We start from the raw sequence: 24,171 nt of genomic DNA on the forward strand, positions 1-24,171 counted from the left end.
GGGCACCTCCACGTGGTGACGATGGGCAACGGATCCACATTGGCTGAGTCCCTGGGTAAACGGCGTTCATGCCGTCATGGCAGACACAGGTAAAAAGTGTATCACGATGCAGGTAAAACCCCCAGTATCGACGTCTGGTCATGGTGGGAAAGCGGGCTCTCTGACGTCGTCATCATGCAACCGTAGCTCTTCATCAATGGATCACTTGGTTGGTGTAGAGTCTCATGCTACAAGGAAAAAAACCGCGAGCACTTTTCAATCGCATGCCTGCAAGAATAGCTCAGATTCATTCTGTTACATTTGCAGTAAATATGAAGTGAGCAGTTTGTGAAAATCAATCGATGAGGAAGTGAAAAGTCTTTGCGAAAAGTGTTTTAACCGTGAATTGCTGCACCAAGAAACAAAATGGGTCCCTCGCGTTATTTGCAATTCCTGCCGACTTATGTTGTTTCGTCTAAAAAATTCAAACGACGAAAAGTACCGCAAGTACTCTACGCCAAACGCATGGAAAAAACCCGTTATTGCGCCGTTCAACGCCAAAAATAAAAGTAACATTTCGTACATTAATGTGTGCACAGTCACAAGAGCAATTGAAATCAATAAAAATGCACCCAGACTGATTTAAGCGCTTTAGAAGATGATAGAATGGAAGTTGAAAGTCAACGTCATGGAGATGGTAGTGAAACCAGTGATCGAAAAGAAAATAGTTCTGATGATTCCGATGAAAATGACGAAAAAGATGACGAATGTGGCGTGCATAAAATGAAATTGAAGGTTCCAATATTAGTGTCGCAACTAGAACTGAATGATTTTATTAGAGATCTTGGATTACCGAAAGACGGCGCTAAATTTGCCGCTTCATTTCTAAAAAGAAGAAATCTTCTAGAGCCAAAGGCAAAAGTTTCATTCTATCGTGACAGGGACAAAGAATTCAGAAAGTTTTTCGTTAAAGATGAAGAGACGTCTTTAGTGTATTGCACTGATGTTAACGGACTAATGAACCACTTGAAGAAAAGTGTGTACAGAGACGAAGAATGGCGAGTTTTCATTGATTCGTCAAAACGCAGCATTGAGGCTGTTTTACTGCATAACACGAATACTCATGCTCCTATTCCTATAGCTCACTCAACGGTCATCAAAGAAGAATATAGCAATGTTAAAATGCTTCCTGAAAAAGTTAATTACACGAATCACAAACGGCAAATATGTGGTGAACTCAAAATCATAACAATGATATTAAGCCAACAATCGGGTTTCACGAGAGAGCCATGTTTTATATGCCTGTGGAATAGCAGAGATCGACCCAATCATTACAGCAAAAAACATTGGCCTTTAAGAGATTCATTCAAACCTGGTTCTCATACTATCATCAACCAAAGCCTCGTTGATCCAGAAAAAATTTGACTGCCACCCCTCCAGATAAAGCTTGGCTCATAAAGCAATTTGTCAAGGCGTTAGACAAAGATGGACAATGATATAAGTATACATCCCTTAAATTCCCTAATGTTTCAGACACTAAATTGAAAGAAGGAGTCTTTGACGGACCACAGATTCGAATATTGACAAGAGATACTAATTTCGTGAGTCACATGGCGAAAATTGAAATGGACGATTGGGAAAGTTTTAAAGCAGTAAACGCAAATTTCCTCGGTAACAAAAAAAGTCCAGACTACGAGAATATTGTTGCCAAAATGATAAGAAACTACAAAAAGTTAGGCTGCTTGATGAATTTAAAACTTCACTTTCAACATTCCCATCTGGATAAGTTTCCAGAAAATGTTGGTGATTTCAGCGAAGATCAAGGGGAACGTTTTCATCAAGACATAAAAGTGATGGAACAACGATATCAGGGTAGATGGGACGAGGTCATGATGGCTGATTTTTGCTGGATGTTGAAAAGGGAAACGAATGTAGGTCTTAAACGTAAGCGTAACCCTTTGCATCGATCCTTCGAAGAAAAAAGTTTAAGAAAGGCAGAGACAAAAAAATTTTGAATAAAACTCTTATTCATTTGCATGTTTAAGTTACAGTTCTACATTTTAATTGATACAAACATTGTCAGGTTAATTGAAATGGGGTCAATTTTACTTGTAGTTCTAAGTTTCTTCAAATGAGTAGTGTGCGTCTAAATTTTTAACCACCTGTAGTACAATGAAATGAATTTGATTGTGTTACAACGGGAACACTTAAGTTAAGTTGTGTTGCGTTAAGCGAAATTTCGTTAGGTTCTGTTAAGTTAGATTCATTTTTAGGTTAAGATCGAGTTAACCTATTAAATATAGCACATATTTAAGACTGAGAACCATACGCTTACATAGCTACACGTGTGGTTGAATTTCATTCGGCTATGTTAGTTTAGGTCAGGTTTTGTTAGGTTAGGATAGGTTAAACCTCTATGTAGGTTAAGCCGAAGCTGAATGAAACGGTACCGTAAACACAACGGGACGACACAATGAGTTTAATTGTGTTACGTGAAGTTTGGTTAGGCTAGTTCAGGGTTTGTTAGGTTAGGATAGGTTAAACCTTTATGTAGGTTAAGCCGAAGCTGAATGAAACGGTACTGCAAACACAACGGGACAACACAATCAGTTTAATTGTGTTTCGTGAGGTTAGTTTAGGCTAGGTTGGATTTATTTCTAAGTTAGGCTCGAGTTGACCCATTCGATGTAGCACACATTTGCTACTGGAAAAATATGCTTCCAGAGCTTTACGTGTAGTTCAATAAATTTCTGTTAATTCAGGTTAGGTGAGGTCAGGTTCTGTTGGGTAAAGTTATGTTAAATAAGTTGATATCAGGCAAGGGTTGATCCTTCACAGTTGTCGACATGTTTTTGATACCGAATATGATTTCAGTGCCCCAAAATCCATAGGAATACGTGTGTCTTGTTACCAGATCCGCACACTTTTGTTTCGTGTGGCTGTGTAATCGATGTCGTGACCCAAGGTTCAGGTACATCCAATGATGGGAATACTGCAAGACGTTTTAGCTTCTGGCCCTGAATTTGCAGGAGAAATTACCAGAGTAAATTTAGAGTTAAAACAAAGATTTGCTTACATTCTATATAAGCTCTACTCAAGAGGCAACAGACTTGGTAGAAATTCAGAAATATACAGATATTTAGAAATATTCAGATGATAAAAGGAAAACCGTAATTGGAAAAACCACAAATTCCAAACTTTGCGGGAAATTGTTTATGAAAATTCTAATTGTATTATAATATTGTATATATTACAACTCTCAGAATAATTTAAGGAAAGGTGGGTTAAAAAGTTGCCGAATGCAAGGTGAAGCCAGTAAATTTGACAGAGAAGGCCAGTAAAGAAGAGGAATATGGTTTCCTCATTACTGTGAACGAAGAATCAGCACTAAACACGGAAAATCCCAATTCTGTTGAATCTAAAGCGCTAGTAAACATTTTGATCAAGCACGGTGTGTGAAGGGATCAAAACAAGATTTAAGTTTTTAAAAAGGAGTAGCGTTGACACGTATTCAGAGAGACGTTTCTTTGTTCTGTACAGTAATAAGAGTTATATATAACTCGTTTCAGATTTAAGGACCGATTTAATCTATTTAGGTAAGATCGCCTATAAAGGTTATGAAGTAACCTTTACAAAAAATGTAGCTGTGATTCGAGACGAGAATGGGTGTGAAAAGTTAATTGCTGAGATAGTTGACGGACTATACTATATTTGGGAAAATATAGAAAAAATGAACGTTTTATCGGAAGAACATAGCTTATTTGTTTTTAAACAGCTTTCTGAAATAAGTGGAATTAGAGAATCAAGAAAAAATAAAAATCTACAACGAAAATAAACGGACCCAAAGTATTAGATGCCGAAACATGCAGCCGCAAATATGTCAATTTTAGTAAAAATTCAATTGCTCTGTTTGTGTTCTATGGCTGGATTGCCTACATTTGATGCACGTAAATGTGTGGCATATAGAAAATTGGTTGAGATGTGAAGTTATTTGTTATTAGAAAATGGTGTCATGAAAATTCCTCATACTTACCCATTCTTCTCCCTGACCATTTCCATACAAAATCCACTTTGCTCTCTCTCATCAATGCTCTACCCTCTCCCTTCATTTTCTCTCGTCCTATTTCTTCCCCAAGCATATAACCTGGACAACTCACTCCCATGGCCCATCTCAAAAATATCTCATGCAGACTGTCCACTCTTTTCTGTTCTTTCTATCCCCAAAATTTCCACTCCATAATTTTACACTGACTCATTACTTGTCCCATTACTTTTTTCGCATATTTTAATCTTTTTCTCACCTGCAGCTCGCTTCCTCCTCTCACGACGAACCAAAATCCTAGGTTTCCACAAATATTCCTGTTATCATCTCTCTTAAACATTCGCGTACTCTTCTCTCTGTTATGGCTGTGCGTAACACGCTCCCATTTACTGAGTTCAATGCTGCCTTAAAATCTATAAACAGTGCGACTAATTTCCCTTTTTCAGCCTTAGGTTCCTATTAACTAAATAGTTAAGTATCTAGATGTTGTCTATGGTCCTCATTCCTTTCCTAAAACCGGTTCTGTTGTGTGGTATACTTCCCTTTACTTCTATCTGCGTTTAAACCTTCTTCTAAGCACTTCCGCGTAAATTTGATATTCCACGAATTCCTCCACCCTCCGCTTTCCTTTTTTAATCAACGGTACTATCAGCCCTGTTTTCCATTCCTCTGGCCTCTCTTCTCCTTTCCACATTTCTTCTTTCACACCTAATCCTGCGTATTTCAATACTTAATTTTCCAAGCTACACTTCCCTGTGACTTTTAAAATACTTTCTCTACTCTGTCAAACTCTATTTCTTCATTCGTGCCCTTCCTTCATCCTCTTCTCCTGTTCATTACTAAACACTCACTCCTCCTTCACTGCTTGAACAAAAATAAATTATTTTAGCTGAAGGTGTAACTATTCAATTTTTTATTGTAAATTGATATTTTGAAATTAAAAATGTAATCATTAAGTTAAAAATGAACTTTTTTGTTGAAAATCTAACTGTTTTGCAGAAAGTTGTTTTTTTACACGAAAATTCAACTCTGGGTCAATATGACCCTAAGCGCTTTTTTCTGGTTTAATATTACACAATTACTCATCCGAGTAACTGGAAAAATTCTCGGATATTCTTTAAAATTATTTCAATCAAGTCATGTAGGTTAAATTTATCGTTGAAATTGTTTACACATCGAAAATAAATCATTGAAAAAATTTGCTTGCTAAAAACCAAATTTTCTACTAAAAATTAAAACTGGCGCGAGGGGTATTGAAACTTTGTATTTTGGGCTTAAAATTCAGTTATGCTTTTTTCTGTTTTTTTATTTAAATCTCCCGCCCAGATTTGTCAGGACAACATGGTCGATCCTCTTCTTTCTCACTTGGAATCAATCCCTCCGCTATAGTTTAGGAGCATGTAGCCAGTCCCCTCCTTTTCTTATGGCAATCGATCAAGTGGGTTGCCTATAGACAGAGGCGGACGAGCTTTGATTTGTGCGCAAGTCAATTATCTTCTTAAATGACGATTTTTCCAGCTTTGTGGGACTCAAAGCCAGGAATGGTGCTGGGAGTGGCTCTCAACTGGTTTACAAATTTATTTGTATAATTATACCTTTTATTGGCGCTAAACATACGCATAGTGTTACTCGATGAAATTAAACTCTTAAATGATGACCGGAAAGATTCCTAACTAAATCCCTTAATAAGTTCCTAGCTCGTGGTAGAGAAATTTCTTGATGTCAAGTTACTTTATAGGCCTATATTTAGTATGAAAAGTACAAAAGTGATTTATTAAAAATTAATATGATGCATGAGGACAAGAATTTCCGCTTCAAGAGCTGGACCTGATGAATTTAATCAGAATTTATGAACACAGAATGATCTATAAAATTTTCGATAACATAACAAATTATTCATTTAAATACGGTAAATAAAAATATTCCCAATTCTAAAATGAGATATTCTAAACACTCATATTTCAAATTTATACAAGAAAGTCACTCCCAATAGGAAGGAAAGCCTTGGTGACGTGTGACAAAAATATTGATTTAAACTTTGATATCCTTAAAAATACTACACTGAACACTAAATAATAATCTCTGAAAGGACTTTGGACTGGAAAAATGATATTTATGCTGAAGCCTACGTTTTTTTTGCTAATATAAGCTCGTAAACTCGTATCGACCCGAAGCCTGACGTACGAAAAGAAGGCATCATCCAAAAAGATATGTAAAGCTGTACGATATACTCTCATCGGCTCATTAGCCGACAGTCACAAAAAACTGTTATTTGCTGTAATCTCTTGGTACTACCCTCATCCTTCAGATAGCATGACAACTTTGTCTGGTAGGTGATACCCTCACAAGTTCTATACCATGCTCCAGGGTTGGTAAATCTAGACCCGGTCTTTCTCTCGTAGTCAGTTCATCGGCTTGAGTTATATTTCAGAAAGTATTTCAAGGATGGACCGACTGATATTGTATTGTGAACCGGTGGTAGTGGCAGCATATGTTCAACTTGATCAGGGGATAGTGACTTCTAACGTTGAGTGCTTGAGAAAGAGTGGATGTTGTTAATCTAATTACAGCTAAACCAGTGAGATTTCTAGAACGTCCAGAAATCTGAGAAATTTTAAAGTCCTGAAAACCAAAGCAGAACGTCAGTTCCATATTTGTAGTACGCCTCCAGGTACCTATTCTTAATTATAAATACTAGTAACTTTTTTACACTTCGAATCTTTACCTAGAACAAAATAAATCATCAGATAATAAAGTGACATCATCCGCATTAAATCAGCACAGTACAATATTTTAGACAACATTCTTAACTAATTTTATCTTGAGCGCGTGTTAACTATGCATAATATCGTGACATAAACCTTCTAGTAAAATTAATTCACTCTGGGTGGATCCATAAAGAGTGATAAGCCAATACATTACAAATCTACTCATCCCAATCAATTACATACAGCTAATGATACTCAGAACCTCTGTTCCTGACTGGAGTGTTTAGTTACTTAACAACGTTCTAAATTCTTTTTTTAATTTTAAATATATAATTTTTCTCTAAAAATTCTATAGCTCTTATAAAGAAAAAATTTCTATAGTTTCGCCGTTCAAAATGATCTGTAAAGTTTCACTGCAGTATAATAAGAGTTTTGATGCCAGTTTAACAAATGTTATAAAGATTTGAGCTAGTATATTTGTGATTTTGTTTTGTACTTGGCATCGATTCGCTATTGCAAATCTTGACTATATGCTGTGTTCGCAATCTTATGTCGTCTATTATATTATTATGTACTCAAATTGTATTTTATAGGGTGAAGCCGATAAAAATAAGCTCACACGAGAAGATGATAATTTGAATGAACCCGAAGAAGGAGAATGTTCTGACAACAGTAACCACAGTAGTCAGGACTTTTGTTCAGATACATCCTCAGTTAACGAGACCGATAAGGAAAAAAAAGAAGGTACTTTTTTGCGTTATTATTTTAACCCATCTAGTCTAATCAGATTGGTATTTAGTGCAGCTTTTACTTGATGCGTAGTTAAGAGACGAACCTGAAAAAAATCTGTATGCAAAGTCCATTAAAAACCAGTGATTAAAGTTTATGAGGTTTTAAACGGCACACGATGTCGTATAAAATGTCAAACATACAGTAAATCTTCACAGTTAAATCACACTTACAAGTCATGAGTTACTTGCAGTAACGACTATTTAACGAGTAGGATTAAGATTAAAGCTATCTAAGTGTCATTTTCATAAATATAAAGTAAAATATCTCTTTCGATTGAAAACCTTCCGAAGCGCAAAATATCTAAGCTGTTGTAAAAGAACATTGAATTTATCTGAAAGGACAACGCAAATCATGCATTTAAAGTTTTAATTAATAGTAACTCTATTGAAACAATTTCACAGTTTTATAATGCTAAAGCTGCGACAAAATTATAATGCGATGCTTACCTTACAGCACTTGCGGTGATTTTAATGCAAAAAGGCATTTCTGGTCACATAGGCCATACAAAAAATTTGTCTGCACGAAACAATCGAATAAGCTCTACCCTTATGGATTTTGAGCCGCTGAATCCAAATCTGGCCTCAGAATTGATCTTGCGTGTCTCAGTTTCCCCTTACATGCAGAAAATAAGAAAAACCCTAGGGATACATTGCACGTTATTTTGTTAATGCCAGTATACGCGAAAATAGGCACATCGATATTATATTCTCAAGTGCAATGACTTGTAGTGACTTCATTTTTACACAGAAATTTTGTATTGTGCCTTCTATTTCCCGTAGCTTAGGTAATTCTAGGGAAATTAAAGGACCTTCTCAGATTACATATATTTACACACGAAAAATCACAAAAACCTAATATCTTTTACAGTTTTGCGTGCGAAATCAGTCACTTGTCCCGTGCAGAGAATTTTTTTTTGGTAGCTCTCTGTGACCAGAAAATCCCTAAGCTTTTCCTTACTTTTCGCATTTAGGGAGAAAATGATGGAAGCTCGAAAAAATTAGTGGTCAAATTTATATTGAGAGCGCAAAACTGCAGAGGAAATAGCATTTGTCTTATTTTTTGCTTTATAAGTTTGTTTAAGATGTGCAAAACCTTTAATTTCCGTAGATTTATCCTAGCTAGGGGAAACGGTAAGCAGACTGGGGAATTTTTGTGTTTGAATTTGATCCATAAGAGTCAAAACACATAAGAATATACCGCTAGTATGTTTATTCTTCTGTATAATGGTATTATCAAACTAATGTCCAGAACAGCCCCAGTTTACCCTATTTTCGGCATCTAGGGGAAAACTGAGACGTGTGGGACCAATTCTGAGGCCAGATTTGGATTCAGCAGCTCAGAATCTATAAGGGTAATCTAATCACTTGTCTCGTGCAGACAAATTTTTTGTATGGCCTGTGTGACAAGAAGATCCCTAGGCTTTTCTCTACTTTTTGAATCTAGGGGAAAACTGAGACGTGTAAGACAAAGTCTGAGGCCATATATGAATTCAGCGGCTCAAAATCCATAAGGGTAGCCTAGTCAGTTGTCTCGTGCAGACAACTTTTTTTTATTGGGCCTGTGTAATTAAAAAATTTTTTAATTAGACAGAAATTGTTTCGCTAGTTTAATTAAAATAATCATAATGTCAATATCATTATCGTATTTTTGAATACGTTCATAATTAATCCGGCTATAAAAAAAAAGTGGTTAAAAGATAATTAAAAAGTTGTTTTGGATATACCCGCATAAAGTAAATTAATTAGACAGGCCCACAAAATGCTGAATCCGAATATGGCCTCTGAATTTGTCCTAAACGTCTCAGTTTTCCCCTAGATGCAAAAAGTAGTTCAAACCTTGGGGATTTTCTAGTCACACAGGCCATACAAAACATTTGTCTGCACGAGACAAGTGACTAGGCTACTTTTATGGATTTTGAGCCGCTGAATTCAAAATTGGTCCTAAACGTCTCAGTTGCTCCCTAGATGCAACAAGTAGGAAAAACTTCGGGATTTTCTGGTCACACAAGCCATACGAAAAATTTGTCTGCACCAGACAAGTGATTAGGCTATCCTTATGGATTTTGAGCCGCTGAATCCAAATTGGGTCTCCGAATTTATCTTGTACGTCTCAGTGTCCCACTAGATGCAGAAAATAAGGAAAACCCTAGGGATAATTTGCACGTTATTTTGATAATAGCAGTATGCGCGAAAAAAGACATATCGATATTATATTCTTAAGTGCAACGACTTTCAGAGACTTAGTTTGTGCACAGAATTTTTTTAGTGTGCCTTCTATTTTCCCTAGCTTGAGTAATTCTAGGGAAATTATAGGTGTTTCTCAGGTTATATAGATTTACACGGGGAAAAAACCTAATATCCTTTACAGTTTTGCGTGCGATATCAGTCACATGTGCCGTGCAACTTATTTTTCGTGGGCCTGTGCGACCAGAAACTCCCTACACTTTTCTTTACATTTTGCATCTAAAGAGAAAATGGAACAATCCATGTATCAGAGAAAATGGAACAATCCATGTGTTAGAGAAAATGGAACAATCCATGAGTCTGTTTTCGCGTATACTATTATTCCAAAATAACGTCCAGAATATCCCTAGGGTTTTGTCTATTTTCTGCATCTAGGGGAAAACTGAGACCTGTAAGAGACATTCTGAGGCTAGATTTGGATTCAGCGGCTCAAAATCCGTAAGGTTAGCCTAGTCACTTGTTTCTTGGAGGCAAATTTTCTTATGGCCTGTGTGAACAGAAAATCTCTAGGCTGTTCCCTACTTTTTGCATCTAGGGAGAAAATGGTAAAAGCTCGAAAAATCTAGTGATCAAATTTAGGTTGAGAGCGCAAAACTGCAGAGAAAATAGCATAAATTTGGTCTTTACGAGTCCCAACACATAAGAATATGACACCTGTACGTTTATTCTTCCGTATACATGTATTATCAAAATAGTATCCAGGATATTCCTAGGTTTCCCCCTATTTTCTGCATCTATGGGAAAACTGAGACGTGTAGGACCAATTCTGAGGCCAAATTTGGATTCAGCAGCTCAAAATCCATAAGAGTAACCAAGTCACTTCTCTCGTGCTGACAAATTTTTGGTATCGCCTGTGTGACTAAAAAATCTCTAGGCTTTTCCCTACTTTTTGCATCTAGGGGAAAACTGTGACGTGTAGGGCAAATTCAAAGGCCATATTTGGATTCAGCGGCTCAAATAAATTCAAAATTAACTTTAGTAAAAGATCAAAGATCGACGAATAATCATTTGTTAGGATGTCTGCTAACCAGCGGCGTAGCAGGGATTTTTTTCGGGTTGGGGGGGCTTAGATTTTTTGTTCGGAGGGGGCTTCGGATTTATGTTTAGACAAAGAGTGGGGGAAAGGCGATTGAATAATAAAAATACTTAGTTTCGGGGGAGGCTGCTTAAGCTCTCAGCTCCCCCCTCCCTCTCTCTGGCTACGCCGCTGCTGCGAACGGCCGGAGTATTTAATCAAAGATATATAGGCTTGTAACAATAATACTGATATGGATTTGGTTTGATAAAATATGCTTGTATGAGACTGCAAAGTAGTCGAATATGATTAATTTTAGTTTGGCTGAAAATATAACTCCTTCGGTAACTTGGTATTAGTTTTTCTTAGGGCGCAACAACGATACATGAAACATAACATACTTCCAGGTTGAGAGTTAATCAGCACATGGCCGCGTGCTTCCAACTGTTATTTCTTATTGAGTTCTTTAAATATGATAAAGATAAGTGAATCGTTTTGGCTCTTTCGGCGTCTTAACTTAAATAAACTAGCATCCGTCGCTCTTTTTCTCACAAGCCATGTGTACTGCGTCCCGATTCTCTCTCGAGAAGGAGGAAGTTAGCGCCATATGCTGTCAATCATGATCCAGCAAACTGATGCCGAGCTGATGCAAAACTGACTCGCGCAAACCAGCTCCACGGCCATCTTAGTTACCATTCAAATTAACCACCAGCTGCTCACTTAATTAAAATGGCGGTGTATTTTTATTTTTTGTTTGTATTCGTTTTTGAAACGTTCCTAGGGCTAAATAGCCCTACATAGAATAGGTAATTCTTATTATAAAATTAAAATGTGACGGCGATCTGTTTGGTGATTGAAATCAAAACTAGGTATTTAATAAGGATAAAGAAATAAACTATAATACACATAATTAGATGGAGACTATTAATAGAAGAATAATATAAATAAACGTACGAAATCACACATACTTAAAACTAATTAATAAGTAACCAAAAATAAGTTTTCTGAAGTGATATGGTAAAAGTGCATTTTTATTTATTATAGGTAGTTTGTTCCAAAGGCGAGCGCCTCGAATAATAAAAGACCTTTGCATTTAAACGTGCGGTGTGGCTGGATTTTAAATACTTTTTTCCTTTCACGGAGATGGGAATTTTTGGTTGATCTTTGTCAATGAAATGGACAGAATGCAAGCATTAAGCGTTCGCTGAAGTTTGGCATTCAGCTCATCAGTAATAACGTTAAAAACTACACACTTGTAGTCAAAGAAAGGAAGGATGAGGCTTTTAACTAGGAGGATACGCTTTGAAGTAGGAAGTGATTCTTTATTTCTGTTGAGCTGTTGGAGGACTCTAAATGTCCTCGAAGTATCCGCAACTTGTTCGTTCCTACCCAGATAACAAACGTGCCTGGCATATTACTGGGCCGATGGACAACGCTCTTGAAGACCATTACGCGCACGACGGTCGAGGAACGATGTGCCTGCCACAATCGGAATCAATGTACTAGAAACTGAAAGCCCTCTACTGACGGCAGATTCAACTTCAACTTCCCACAATTCCCTGCGCGTCCTCCTAAATCCCAAGATAGCTGTTTCGACAAAATCAACATTATAAACAGACGGTTGAAAATAGTTTTTGGTCCGTTCTTGTAAAAACTATCAAAAAAGATGTGCGAAACACTCTTCCGGAAGATCTGAAAAAAATTCTACTCTCATCGACAACGTCTGCAAGGCTTGAAAGCGTTTCTCGATTTTTCGTTTGAAGGATTTGCATTCGCGAGTTTGACTTTTCTGAGACTCGAAGAAACTGAAAAATGTTCTGAGCTTCCAAAATCAAAATCAAAATAAAAGAATTAAAAATATATATAGATTTTTTAAATTTATACCAACGATGGCGTCCCTAGACTAAGTTATATTATTGAGAGAGTTACGGCCTTACTTGACTAATGAAACTCCCGAATCAAAATATTAAACTTTTAACGTGGAACGCAAATTCTATTAAATTTAAAATTCATGAAATAATTAGGGACCTAGGATTAGACATAATTGGGATAAGTAAAACCGGAATTGATCACAAGTTCAAGCGTAAGGTACCTAACTACTCAATTTATAGAGTAGATAGAAATGGTGCCGGGGGAGGTGTAACTCTTCTAACAATAGAATTACAGACAATTTAATTAAAATTCCCAAACTTGTTAATATAGAAGCTGTCGGCATTGAAATTGAATGTGGTAACAGTGAAACTGTTTGTATTTAAGTATACGTTCCTCCTAAAAACACAATTTGTAAAAGAGACCTAATAAAAATATTTCATTTAAATTCCAAAATTTTCGTCTTGGGTGAACTAAATGCAAGAAATGTCAATTGAAATTGTTTTACAAATAATACAAGTGTTAAAGAGCTAATCATTGCATGTATTGATCAAGGTGTTACAATTGCTGTATCAAAACTTCCTACTCACTTTCCCAAAATTGGTAGACCCAGTGTACTCGATTTATTTTTATTAAAAAACATAAAAAATTGTATTAGACCCACAATTTTGCAAATTCTTAATTCAAATCATTACCCTGTTTTGATTACTATTAATACCAAAACAACTTTAGTACCTGTTAAAAAAATATATGATTACAGAAATGCTAATTGGAATGGATTTACATAACAAATAGATCAAAACATAAACTTCAATTTTTATATTAAATTTAGACAGCATATAGAAGATAAAGTAAATGAGATTACTTAAATTGTCAGCGAAGCAGCTAGATTGAACATACCTATCAAAAAAGTACAACCTTATAATCCACTTTTTCCTGACAATATTCTTTAAAAATTAAAAATAAACTGAGGAGAATGCTCATGCAAAAGTTTGTCAATTTACTAATACTAAACTGGAATGTACTTCAGTGGAATGATACTCTTTTGAAATCCAAACCTTCCGATGGCTCTTTTTAGATGTTAACTAAAGCCTTCACTAAAAAGATTGTAGATATGCTACCACTTGTTACAGGGAATCAAATTTGCTTCAAAGACGAAGAGAAAGCTATAGCGCTGGTAAATTATTTTTCTTGTATCAGCGCGTTAAATGAAAATCTTGGCTCACTAGACCACAATAAAAAGTATGTATCTCCCACTGAAATTTGTAAAGTACTTAAAACGATTAAAATTAAAAAGTCACCAGGTCATGATGGAATAACTTCTATTATTTTAAAAAACTTCACACGCAAAGCTCTAGTTATGCTAATTAATATTGTAAATGGAATGTTTCAATTAGGTCACTTTCCTAGATTCTGGAAGAAAGCGAACGTGATAGCTATATGTAAATCAAATAAGAATACAACACTTGTGTCTAGCTATAGGCCGATAAGTTTACTCTCCCAACTAAGTAAAGTAGTGGAGAGATTAGTTAAAATAAGAATTGATAAATTCTTAAATGACAAGAATTTAATAATAAGTGAACAGTTTCGCTTTAGAGTAGGTCATAGCACAGTGGATCAGTTAATGAGGCTGAACAATCATATAACTGATAAATTTAAGAACAAAATGCATACTGGGTCACTGTTTTTCGACGTAGAAAAAGCTTTTGATACAGTTTAGATTAAGGGATTGATTTATAAACCCATACAATATAGGTTTCCTCCTTACCTTACAGTTATCATAAGCTCATACATTAGAAATAGGGAAATGTTCGTAGAAATAAAGGATGTTAAATCTCTATGTAGAAATGTAAATGCTGGAGTATCTCAAGGCTATGTTCTTGGACCACAATTATTTATCATACAACTAAATGATGTACCTGCTACCAAAAATGTATACATAGGACTATTCGCGGGCGACAAAAGCTTATTCAAGTCTGCTTATAGAATAGATACTATAATTAATAGGTTGCAAAATGCTGCGAATTAATTAATTAGGTATTTTAATAAATAGAAAATTAAAATAAATGTTAACAAAACACAAGCTATCATATTTGCCAAGCGTAGACGGGTCATAAATTACGCAATTCAAATACAGGATACATTTTTTAATTGGTCTGATACTCTGATCTCTCTAGGGGGTACTCTCGACAAAAGACTTACTTTTAAGAAACATGTAAACGTTACCTCACATAAAGCTAATGGAAATCTATTAACCCTATATCCATAGTTAAATCGAAAATCTAAGTTAATTCTGTATAACAAGATCTTAATCTACAAAATGATAGTCAGACCTGCTATCACATATGCTTGCCCAGCGTGGAGTTTCACCTGCGATACAAACTGCAAGAAATTACAAGTAGCTCAAAATAAATTTTGAAGACTCATAGGTCAATTTAATAAATATACCATGGCACATGTTATGCACGAATGCCTACTTGTCAAATATATAAGAGATTATATCAAGAAAATTACTGAGAAATACTTTGATAGGATCTCAAACCATCGTAATATTTTAGTAAGAAACGTAATTTATGATCCTTTAATTTTCAAACATAAAAGAATATTTCATATATTGCATGACTTAGGTGATTGCAAAATTATTGTCACTTTTACTCTTAAGCAGTTGTTAATATTCAACAATCTTTTATGTCATCTGGTTTTTTGTTCTTAATTTTTCCAGAAAACTAATCAATATGTTTCTAACAATTATAATTTCTGTTTATTTAATTATAGTTTATAGTAAGATAAGATGGTTAGTCGTAGATAATTACGTTGGAACATCAATCTCACTTTTATGTAACTACTCTTGTATAATTTTTAAAATGTGTGAATAAATTACATTACATTGCATAATTATAATTAAACTAATCCATTCATTGGCATTTAGAGCTTCCATACAGCAGGCCTACAGTCGACACGTTAGTCGCCAGACGGTCGAGCGGGCAATTTGCCAGCAATGGCGCTTACACAGAGCCACTCAAGAGCTTGAACAGTGGTCCTGTCAATTGGCCTGGAAATTTTAAGTTTAAAATCATCAGCAGATTTATGATAGTTGCAATGTCGAAATTCGCTACGAAGTTCAGAGATATAAATATTAAATAAAGTGGGTGCAAGCGTGGATCCCTGAAGGATACCACTCTCAACCTCCCTAGAAACAGATGGTTAATCAAACACCTTATAAAAGTAAAAAAGAACAACCGTTAGTTCTCTTCTATCAATTGCAAGTTTAAGGTTTGAAGTTACTTCAAGTGAAGCTGTAAGTGTATTATGTCTGGCACGGCAACAAGATTGTTATGGTTCCATTAAATTATTTTTTTCAATGTGTGCAGTAAGTTGATGATGGATAATGCTTTTAGACAAGGCACATAGGATGGATATAGGACGGAAGTGTTCGGGAGACGTAGGGTCAGGTATTTTAGGAACAGGATGAATAATCACATTTTTCCTGACATCAGGAAATATTCCGACCTGGAGAGATGCATTACAGATGCGCAAGAGAATAATGCTAATGACTGGCAAAGCAAGGAGAATCATTTGTATTTAAATACCATCAGAAATTTGAGCAGTTGATTTTACCTCGAATAAAGTGAATAAAGAATAAAGTGCTGGTTTCAAGGAGTGTGGATTTTGTAGTAAAAACTGTCAAAAGAGTCTTAAGAAAAGCCAGATTTATTCATTTTTAATCCTGTTTTTTACATAATTGTAACTTTATTGATTATATGAATACCGAATTTTGGTTTGTACTGAGTTTCTCAACGTGCGAAATTCGGCTTGAATAATACTATTTTTTGTTCTTTTAGTCAATCTACTCATTCGTTGTTCTGATTTCGCGCGTACCAGCCGACAATTTTGGTATAATTTGATTTTTTCATGAAGGATCAGGAACAGAGTAAGATGTTTTCTAGGAGAGGTTCTTGACGTGGACGAAAATGGATACCAGGCTTTTTATTTCATCCCGAGGCTTTGGTACAAACGAATGAACGTACGATTTAAATTTTATTGCTGAATTAGTAGACGTACCATGGAGGCTTATGATTCGTTAACTCCGTTGTGTTGTAAAGTAAATTCCTTTATTTAAACCATCAAATAGTCGAGGGGGTGACTACCCCCTGGGGCCACACGGCATTTTTAATTGCTTGTTAGATTTAATAATTTAAATAATAGGTCAAAGTACAAGTGATTTCTTGCGTCAAATCAGCTTTTGAAATGGTATCTATGACCACGGCGCGTAAATTGTGCTCTTAATAATATGACTACGGGTTGCCCCATGTAAAATCATGATCTTTATTTGTAATCTTATGAATAGGTACTTGTTATTAAACATTTTGAATTTTGTCTAGTAGGCAGCCTATCACCTATTTAATCAGAGTAGTCACTCTACGTTACATATGCTACTAGGGTTTCATTAGGGTTTCACTACGGGTGCGCCGAAGTTTTTTTAGTCCTCCAGGAGCACCTAGAGACATGCGTACCATTTAGTGCCATGAGGTAAGGACCCTATAGTGAAGGACGCGACATTGTGGTTGCTCATTACCGATTGTCTATCAACAAGCAATTGGCACTTCCGCTTTACATTACAAACCCCCATGTTTTCAGTATACATTTATAGTATATACCACTTTTTGAGCATAGTAGACTGTATGTAGGCCGCGCATACAGTCTGCTGTGGTCAGCTATAGTGAGGCGAGTAGGTTGCTATTTCATGTCATTTGAATGGTGCGCGTCCGAATATTACGTACTTCCGTGCCAACTATCTTGGTGAAAGTGTCGTAGAGGTGAACTTTGGCGCCTCCTTCACTATAGGTACCTATAGGTGAAACATATAGAATCCTATGTAGGATCCTATATAAGAATTTTCAGTTGGGGTTAAAATAAAGTTATATATGGTGGACGCTAGGGATAGACTGAGGACGACTGGATGTATGTTAAAGATATTATAATCGTTGATACGGTACGGGGCAGAGCTGCTAGATCGTGGCACAAATTTACCCCCACCATACCTACCATTTGGGAGCCACAAAACATAAGTCGCATGATTACCACTGTAAGTTCGTGTGTAAGGCGAAAATGCACGACTCGAACTTCGGTTTTCTCAGGTTTTTTGCTGCTCGATGATTGCCGATCTGAAAGCTTCAGAAAACTTCGGTGGTCTTCTATTTATATCTCGATCCCGATTTGAATGAAATGGAAGAAATTGGCGATTTTAATGTTTCGCAGGATTCTTAATTTCATTCATGCGTGGATTTTGAGGTCTATTTTTTCAAAATTTTTTCTTCAAAAAACTGATTTTTGCATAAAACATATAGATTAAAAAAAAATTGTTTTCAACAAAATAGGTAATGTTTTAAACAAAAACTTACATTTTCATCCAAAAAGCTGAATGGGATACTAAAAAAAGCCATGTTTCATAAATTACATCAGTTTTTCTCAAAAGAAATTTATTTTGCACCAGGACTAATTTTCTATACAAAAAATTAATGTTTAACCATGGTTAAATTTTCGCCAAAAAGATTAATTTTCTACAAAGAAATACCAAGAAATACTACCAAGAAAATGTGAGAAAAATTGTTAAAATTCTTTGAAATCGCTCGAAATTATTGAAAGTAATTAAAAACTCCTTGGAATGTTTTAAAATATCCTGGAAAAGTTAAGATTCTTTAAAGTTTTTAAAAATTTTTCAAAGCTCTTGAAATTTCTTTGCAATTTTAAAAATACTCTAAAATAATTCAAATCCTTTAAAATCTCATACTAAATTATTGAAATCAATTGAAAATGCCTTAGTATCTATTAAAATATCCTAAGATATCTCAAATTCTTTAAAATCTCATATTAAATTACTGTAAAAATTGAAAATTCTTTGGAACCTTTTAAAATACTTTAAATTTAATCCTTCAAAATCTTTTGAAATACCTAGAACTTTTTTAAAAAGATTTCTAAAGTTCCTTGCCAACCCCAGTATCCACTTTACATACTTCTCCTATGCCCTATTTCCCTCCTCACTTGCCTTCCAAACCCACACCTCCACTCCGTAAAATAAGACACTCATCACTAGCGAATCAAACAATTTCATTCTCCTTTCAAAATCAACTGCGAAGAATCTCTTCCCCAACCCCCACACCTGCCTCATCACCTCATTTGCCCTTCTTTCTCTATCCTTTATATGACCATCCACTCCCCTATTTCTTCGAAACTATATCCTGACTCCTCTTACCCTAACTCCTCCTACGTAACTCCTCCTACCACTCCGGCCGCTAGCTTACTTTCCATATCCGCGATCAAAATTGCAAAAAGTGTTGGGCTAAGCGGTCACCCTTGCTTCAAGGCCCTATCCATCCAGAATCCCTCAGAGATTCCCTCCCCTCCTCTCACCCTATCTTTTGTCTCATATACCTTCCTTACTCTCTCGATCAGGCCCCTCTTGACTCCCCTCTCTTCCATTGCCTCCCACAACCTTCCCCTATCCACCGACGGAAACGCGCTCTTTAGATTAGATTAGCCTGCGTCTCCGGCAATATTCCTTTCACCTCAACATCTTTTCGCAGCCTATCTGCTAACACCATCGCGTATATTTTGTACGAAGTATTCATGAGCGTAATTCCTCCATAATTTTCCTGCCTCTCCCTATCCCCTTTCTTATACAGTGGTACGATCAACCCCTCTTTCCACCCTTTTGGAATCCCTCCCCCCTCCATACTTTTTTTACTACCCCCTTCAGCCTCTGCCTTACCTCTTGTGTGCCAAATAGCCACGCTTCGTTCTCTACTCCGTCAATCCCTACTGCCTTCGATTTTTTCAACTTCCCTATCTGCTTCTCTCTCTCCTCGTCGTTCAGCTCCTCTTCATCTACCTCTCTGTTTCTTCTAATCCCCTCATATCTCTTTCGAGTATCTGACCCCTGAAATGAATCCTTAAAAAATTTCCACCATTCGTCGCTCCCTATCTTCTCACTAATCCCCACCCTACGTTTCCTAAACCTATTAATTATCTTCCACACGTCCCCTTTTGTCTTAACACTTCTCAACTCCTCTTCCAGGTCTTTTTCTTTTTCCTGCTGTTTCTTCTTACACATCGCCCTAAACTCCTCCCTGATTTCTACGTACTCTTCCCTTTTCGCGGTTCCTTCCTTTTACCCTGCCTTTCGCCAGCCTCCCCCTGTATCCACAAACTCAATGGCTGATGGTCTGATTCCACCCTTCCTTCCACTGTGAATTTCTCTATCTCCTCAAACCCTTGCATATTCGTAATCACGTAGTCTATCACCGATACACCCCTCTTACTCACATATGTGTATTCTCCCTCTTCGTCCGCTTTTACCGCCCACCCTCTATCCTCCATCCAGTCTCTTAGAATCCCCCCTCTTTGTTTATTATTTTATCCTTCGATTGACTTTCAAAGCTCTCCCCTTCTTGGTACAGGCCCCCTTCCCGCCCAAATCTCGCATTAAATTCTCCCTTGATTACCAACATACCCTCAACTCTCTTTCCTAGTAAGTTTTCTACCCTTTCTTTAATCCTTTCCATTCCATCCTTATTGTACACAGTCACAAATTTATACACAAACTTATACACCCTAATCCCTGTTATAATTCCCCAACTAGCCCTTTCTTTCCTTTTTACTTTGACCGCCTCCTGTAGCCTCCACCTATACCCCCTTGGCAACTTTCGTTTTACTCTATCCTATTCCTTTCTCTCTACCTGCGTCTCTACCTATCCAATCACATCAAATTCCTGAATATACCTCCAGAAATCCTCATCTTTCTTCTTTACCCCTGCTAGGTTCCAGTACAACACCTTTAACATTCCTCCACCCTGCTTTACTCCCATCCCCCTACTTTCCCCGAAACAAATTCCCCTGCACTTCCTTCAACACCTCTTTCTCCTCGTCCCATACCCACATTTTCTCGTCTATTTTTGTTTTTCGTTACCCTACCTTCACTGCTCTCCCTTCGCTCCTCTCCTTCCTAGCCCTGTCATTTAGAATTCTCTCCATTCTCAACTCCATTGTCCTTATTCTTTCCCTATTCGCTCTCTCCTCCTTTTCATTCCTAACTCTCCGACTTTCTCTTCTATCATGATCTCCACTTTCTCCCAAATGCCTTGCTTCTCACCCTCTCCCCTGTCCACTGCTTCCATTCCGGATCTGCCCACCACCTTCTCCAGTCTTTTTCGGCCCTTTCTTCCTCCAACTCCCTCTGCAATCCTTCGACTTTTCCCCTCAGCTCTTTTAATTCCTTTCCTTATCTCTCATCTCCTACCCTCATGTCCTTCCTCATACTTTCCATCTGCTCCATAGCCCCCCTTACGTCCTCCCTTGACCATCTGATCTCGCCTATCAGCACTCCGATAGCCTCCTTCTCCGCCTACCTCTCCACTGGGGGGGGGGGGCGACCTACGTGTTCGTACGCTTTTTTTAAAGGGACTCTCTAGCGCGCTTTTCTCCGGACTCTTTTTGCTTTCCCTTTTCCTCTTCAAGAGATCCTCTCCCTCACTTGCACTGAAGCTCTCTCCCTTGTCTGATCACTTCTTCCGCTCCGATTCTTCCCCCTCCCTGACGCGCCAGTTGACACTGGGCCACGCACAACTGGCCGTCGTGTCCCTCTGGAAGTATCCTCCCCGTCTACTTCACTACCAGCACTGCCAGTCCTCTTGCTGCCTACCTTCAGCTCGTCCGTCGATAACTGTAACGTATCCATACAAAAAAGTACTCACTACTGCCCACAGATTTCTCTTAAGGCTGCTGCCGCTTACCGCCCTAAAATTTCAGTTTCTTTGCCTATTTCACCTCTCACATCCCCTTTAGCCACCCTTTTCTCACCCCTCACATCCCCCATCACTACAAGTACCACCCTTGCCCGCGATGAAGGACCAAAAACCTAAGCACAAAACTACCCCGCTCCCTTGCAAACCTAACCTCACTTTCCCTATTTAGCCAAATCCCACCCCCCAACTACAATGTAAATTCATTTCTATCTTTCCAATGTACCCCTCACAACCGTACTCACCTCCTCGACATCCACCCTCACACTCCACTCACGCCTTCCACACAAATCTTGTAAAAACTTCTCGCCGCCTGTCACTGCACACTTTCTCACTACCGCCACCAACATGCAAGTGCTTATATTCTATGTTTTCAGTTGCATTAAGTTTAAAGTATACAAATGTGTTTGGTTTTAAATATAAATGAATTAAAACATTTTATTTATTTTTCATAATTGTTATTTATAGCTTTTAAAATTGAATAATTGTAAGTAAAACATGAAAAAGTACACTAACTTCAAATTTAAAGCAGTTCTATCATATATATTGAAACAATAAAACCTCTATCCTTTTTTTAAGCTTTTAAAAACTCGTTTGAAAACTTTTTTAAACACTTGGTTGTGATTTCTTAATAAAAGAATAAGTACTATTTAGTCTACAGAGCAGCAATTCTAAAAATAATTAAAGTATTAATAGTTAAGACATTTTAAATTTGTAGTCTCCAGCATATTAATTAATTCGAAATTTAAAGCTATTTAAATATGTGAGAATTATTGAATTGAAAATGTTCCACAATTTTAGATTGAAACCTTTTAAATTCTTTAGTTAGAAATTACAATCGTATAATGTTGCAGGATTAGAAACGAACATCTTTTATTACTTGAATCATTATTTTAGAACAATTAAAATCATATAACTTAAGACAAGTTCAAAATTAGGGCTATTAAAAATTAGGAATGCTTGAAAAAAGTGAGCAAATGTTTAGTTTAAAAAGCTATTTAAGATGGTGCTTTTTCAAGTTTTATTTATTTTTTGATAATTTGGCACCCGAAAAATTACATACATACAAACTAGACCTATGCATTTTGTCGGATCAAATATAGTATTTTCGATTCGACGTGCGTTCATTTTCGGATCGGTTTAGTCGATTTGAACGGCGAATCGCTCGAATGTCGAAAACCGAAATTCAACGCCCACTGTCGTCGGTTCGAATTTTTCAGTTCGATTGGACCGTCGCTCGAATTTTTAAAACCGAACTTCGACGCGTGCTATTGTCGGTTTGAATTTTTCTATTCGATCGGACCCTCGCTCGAACGTTGAAAACCGAAATTCGATGCCCACTATCGTCGGTTCGAATTTTTCAATTCGATCGGCCCGTCGCTCGAATTTTCAAAACTGAACTTCGACGCGTGCTATCGTCGGTTCGAATTTTCAATTCGATCGGACTCTCGCTCGAATGTCGAAAAGCGAACGTCGATACGTACTTTCGTCGGATCGCATTATTTGATTCGATTGGCCCATCTATCGAATGTCGAAAATCCGACATGCGATCCGTGCTACGGTGTATCAGTGATTCACTTTTTCACATACTTTCTTTCAATTAGGTGAGCATAGTCCATCATTAAACCGAAAACAGTCGGTAGTTTTCATTAATAAATTAATCAACTATAAAATATCAAAACAGATTAAAGCATTTTAAAACATAATTTCTCTTTTATTGGAAAACATGTTCAATTTGAGAAAATGTATATGCATACAAAATAAAGAGTTTTTGAATTTTTAATACATATTCTCCGAATTCTTGCACATATTATTTTCACAAGTGTCAAACTTAATAAAATAAAAGTTTCAGCGATGAATAATGATTATTTCCTTTATATACTCAGAGAAAAAGTTGTCTTGAAACAAAAGCATCGTCCTCTTTACTGTTTTGTTTCGAACCACGTGATAATCGTTCTTAAACAAACGGAGTTATTTGGCTGCAAGATTTGGTGTATCTTGTCGCAAAAGGATCATATTTTCTGCAAAAAGATCCTTTCCGTCATGAATGAAAATCTTCTTAATTATAAATATAAGCGGAACTTCCATTTGTGTCAAAAAGCATCCTTTCGACGCAAGAGAAAATTTCTCTGTGTGTACTTATTTGTAATTTTGTATTCGTGTACTATGCGTGCCTATAACATTTTTCTTATTTTCGTGGTCTAATTAATAGATGAAAATGCACATATACTTTCTAAAGTACTATCAAATATAATAAATAATAATTATCATTTAAAATAAATATTAACATATCTAAATCAGCTTGAATTCAATTTTAATATTTGTCGGCGACTTGTTTAATTTAGATTATTTATCATTTTTATCGTTATTTCTCAAGAAATTTTGAATCTATTGAAGGTTTTTCAATGTTTAATGTATATAAAAATTCTTCAATTTTGCTGATTTAGAAGCTCAAATGTCAAAACCTTTTAATTCTAAATGTAAGAAAGTAAAAAATTGTTAATATAAGCCATCAAAATTACATAATATCCCATCATGAAACTTAACACATGCATAATTTTTAATTGTAGATTTTTAAATTTAAAAACTCTCTAATTTGAAAGGTTTAAAATTTCAACAATTTTATAGAGTTGCATTTGAAAATAATTGGATTATATAAATGTTAAATTTTAAATGATTCAATTTTCAATATATACATTTGAAAGGTATGTAATTTTGAACGTTT

General features: G+C 36.3%; 1 protein-coding gene across 17 annotated transcripts in view; it reads left to right on the forward strand.

Annotated features, from left to right (window-relative positions):
- The window catches only part of LOC117180904 (angiogenic factor with G patch and FHA domains 1), a 600,913-nt gene that overhangs the window by 318,558 nt on the left and 258,184 nt on the right, over positions 1 to 24,171 (forward strand). For all 17 annotated transcript variants that reach the window (XR_004468075.1, XR_004468074.1, XR_004468073.1 and 14 more), the window contains one exon: positions 7,323 to 7,473. Coding sequence is in view for 11 of the 17 variants with exons in the window: in XM_033373513.1 (XP_033229404.1) it covers positions 7,323 to 7,473 (151 nt within the window). In the remaining 6 variants the exon portion in view is untranslated. The remainder of the gene's footprint in view (positions 1 to 7,322; positions 7,474 to 24,171) is intronic.

The sequence above is a fragment of the Belonocnema kinseyi genome, chromosome 9 (genome assembly GCF_010883055.1).
Source record: "Belonocnema kinseyi isolate 2016_QV_RU_SX_M_011 chromosome 9, B_treatae_v1, whole genome shotgun sequence".
NCBI classification, from domain to species: Eukaryota; Metazoa; Arthropoda; class Insecta; order Hymenoptera; family Cynipidae; genus Belonocnema; species Belonocnema kinseyi.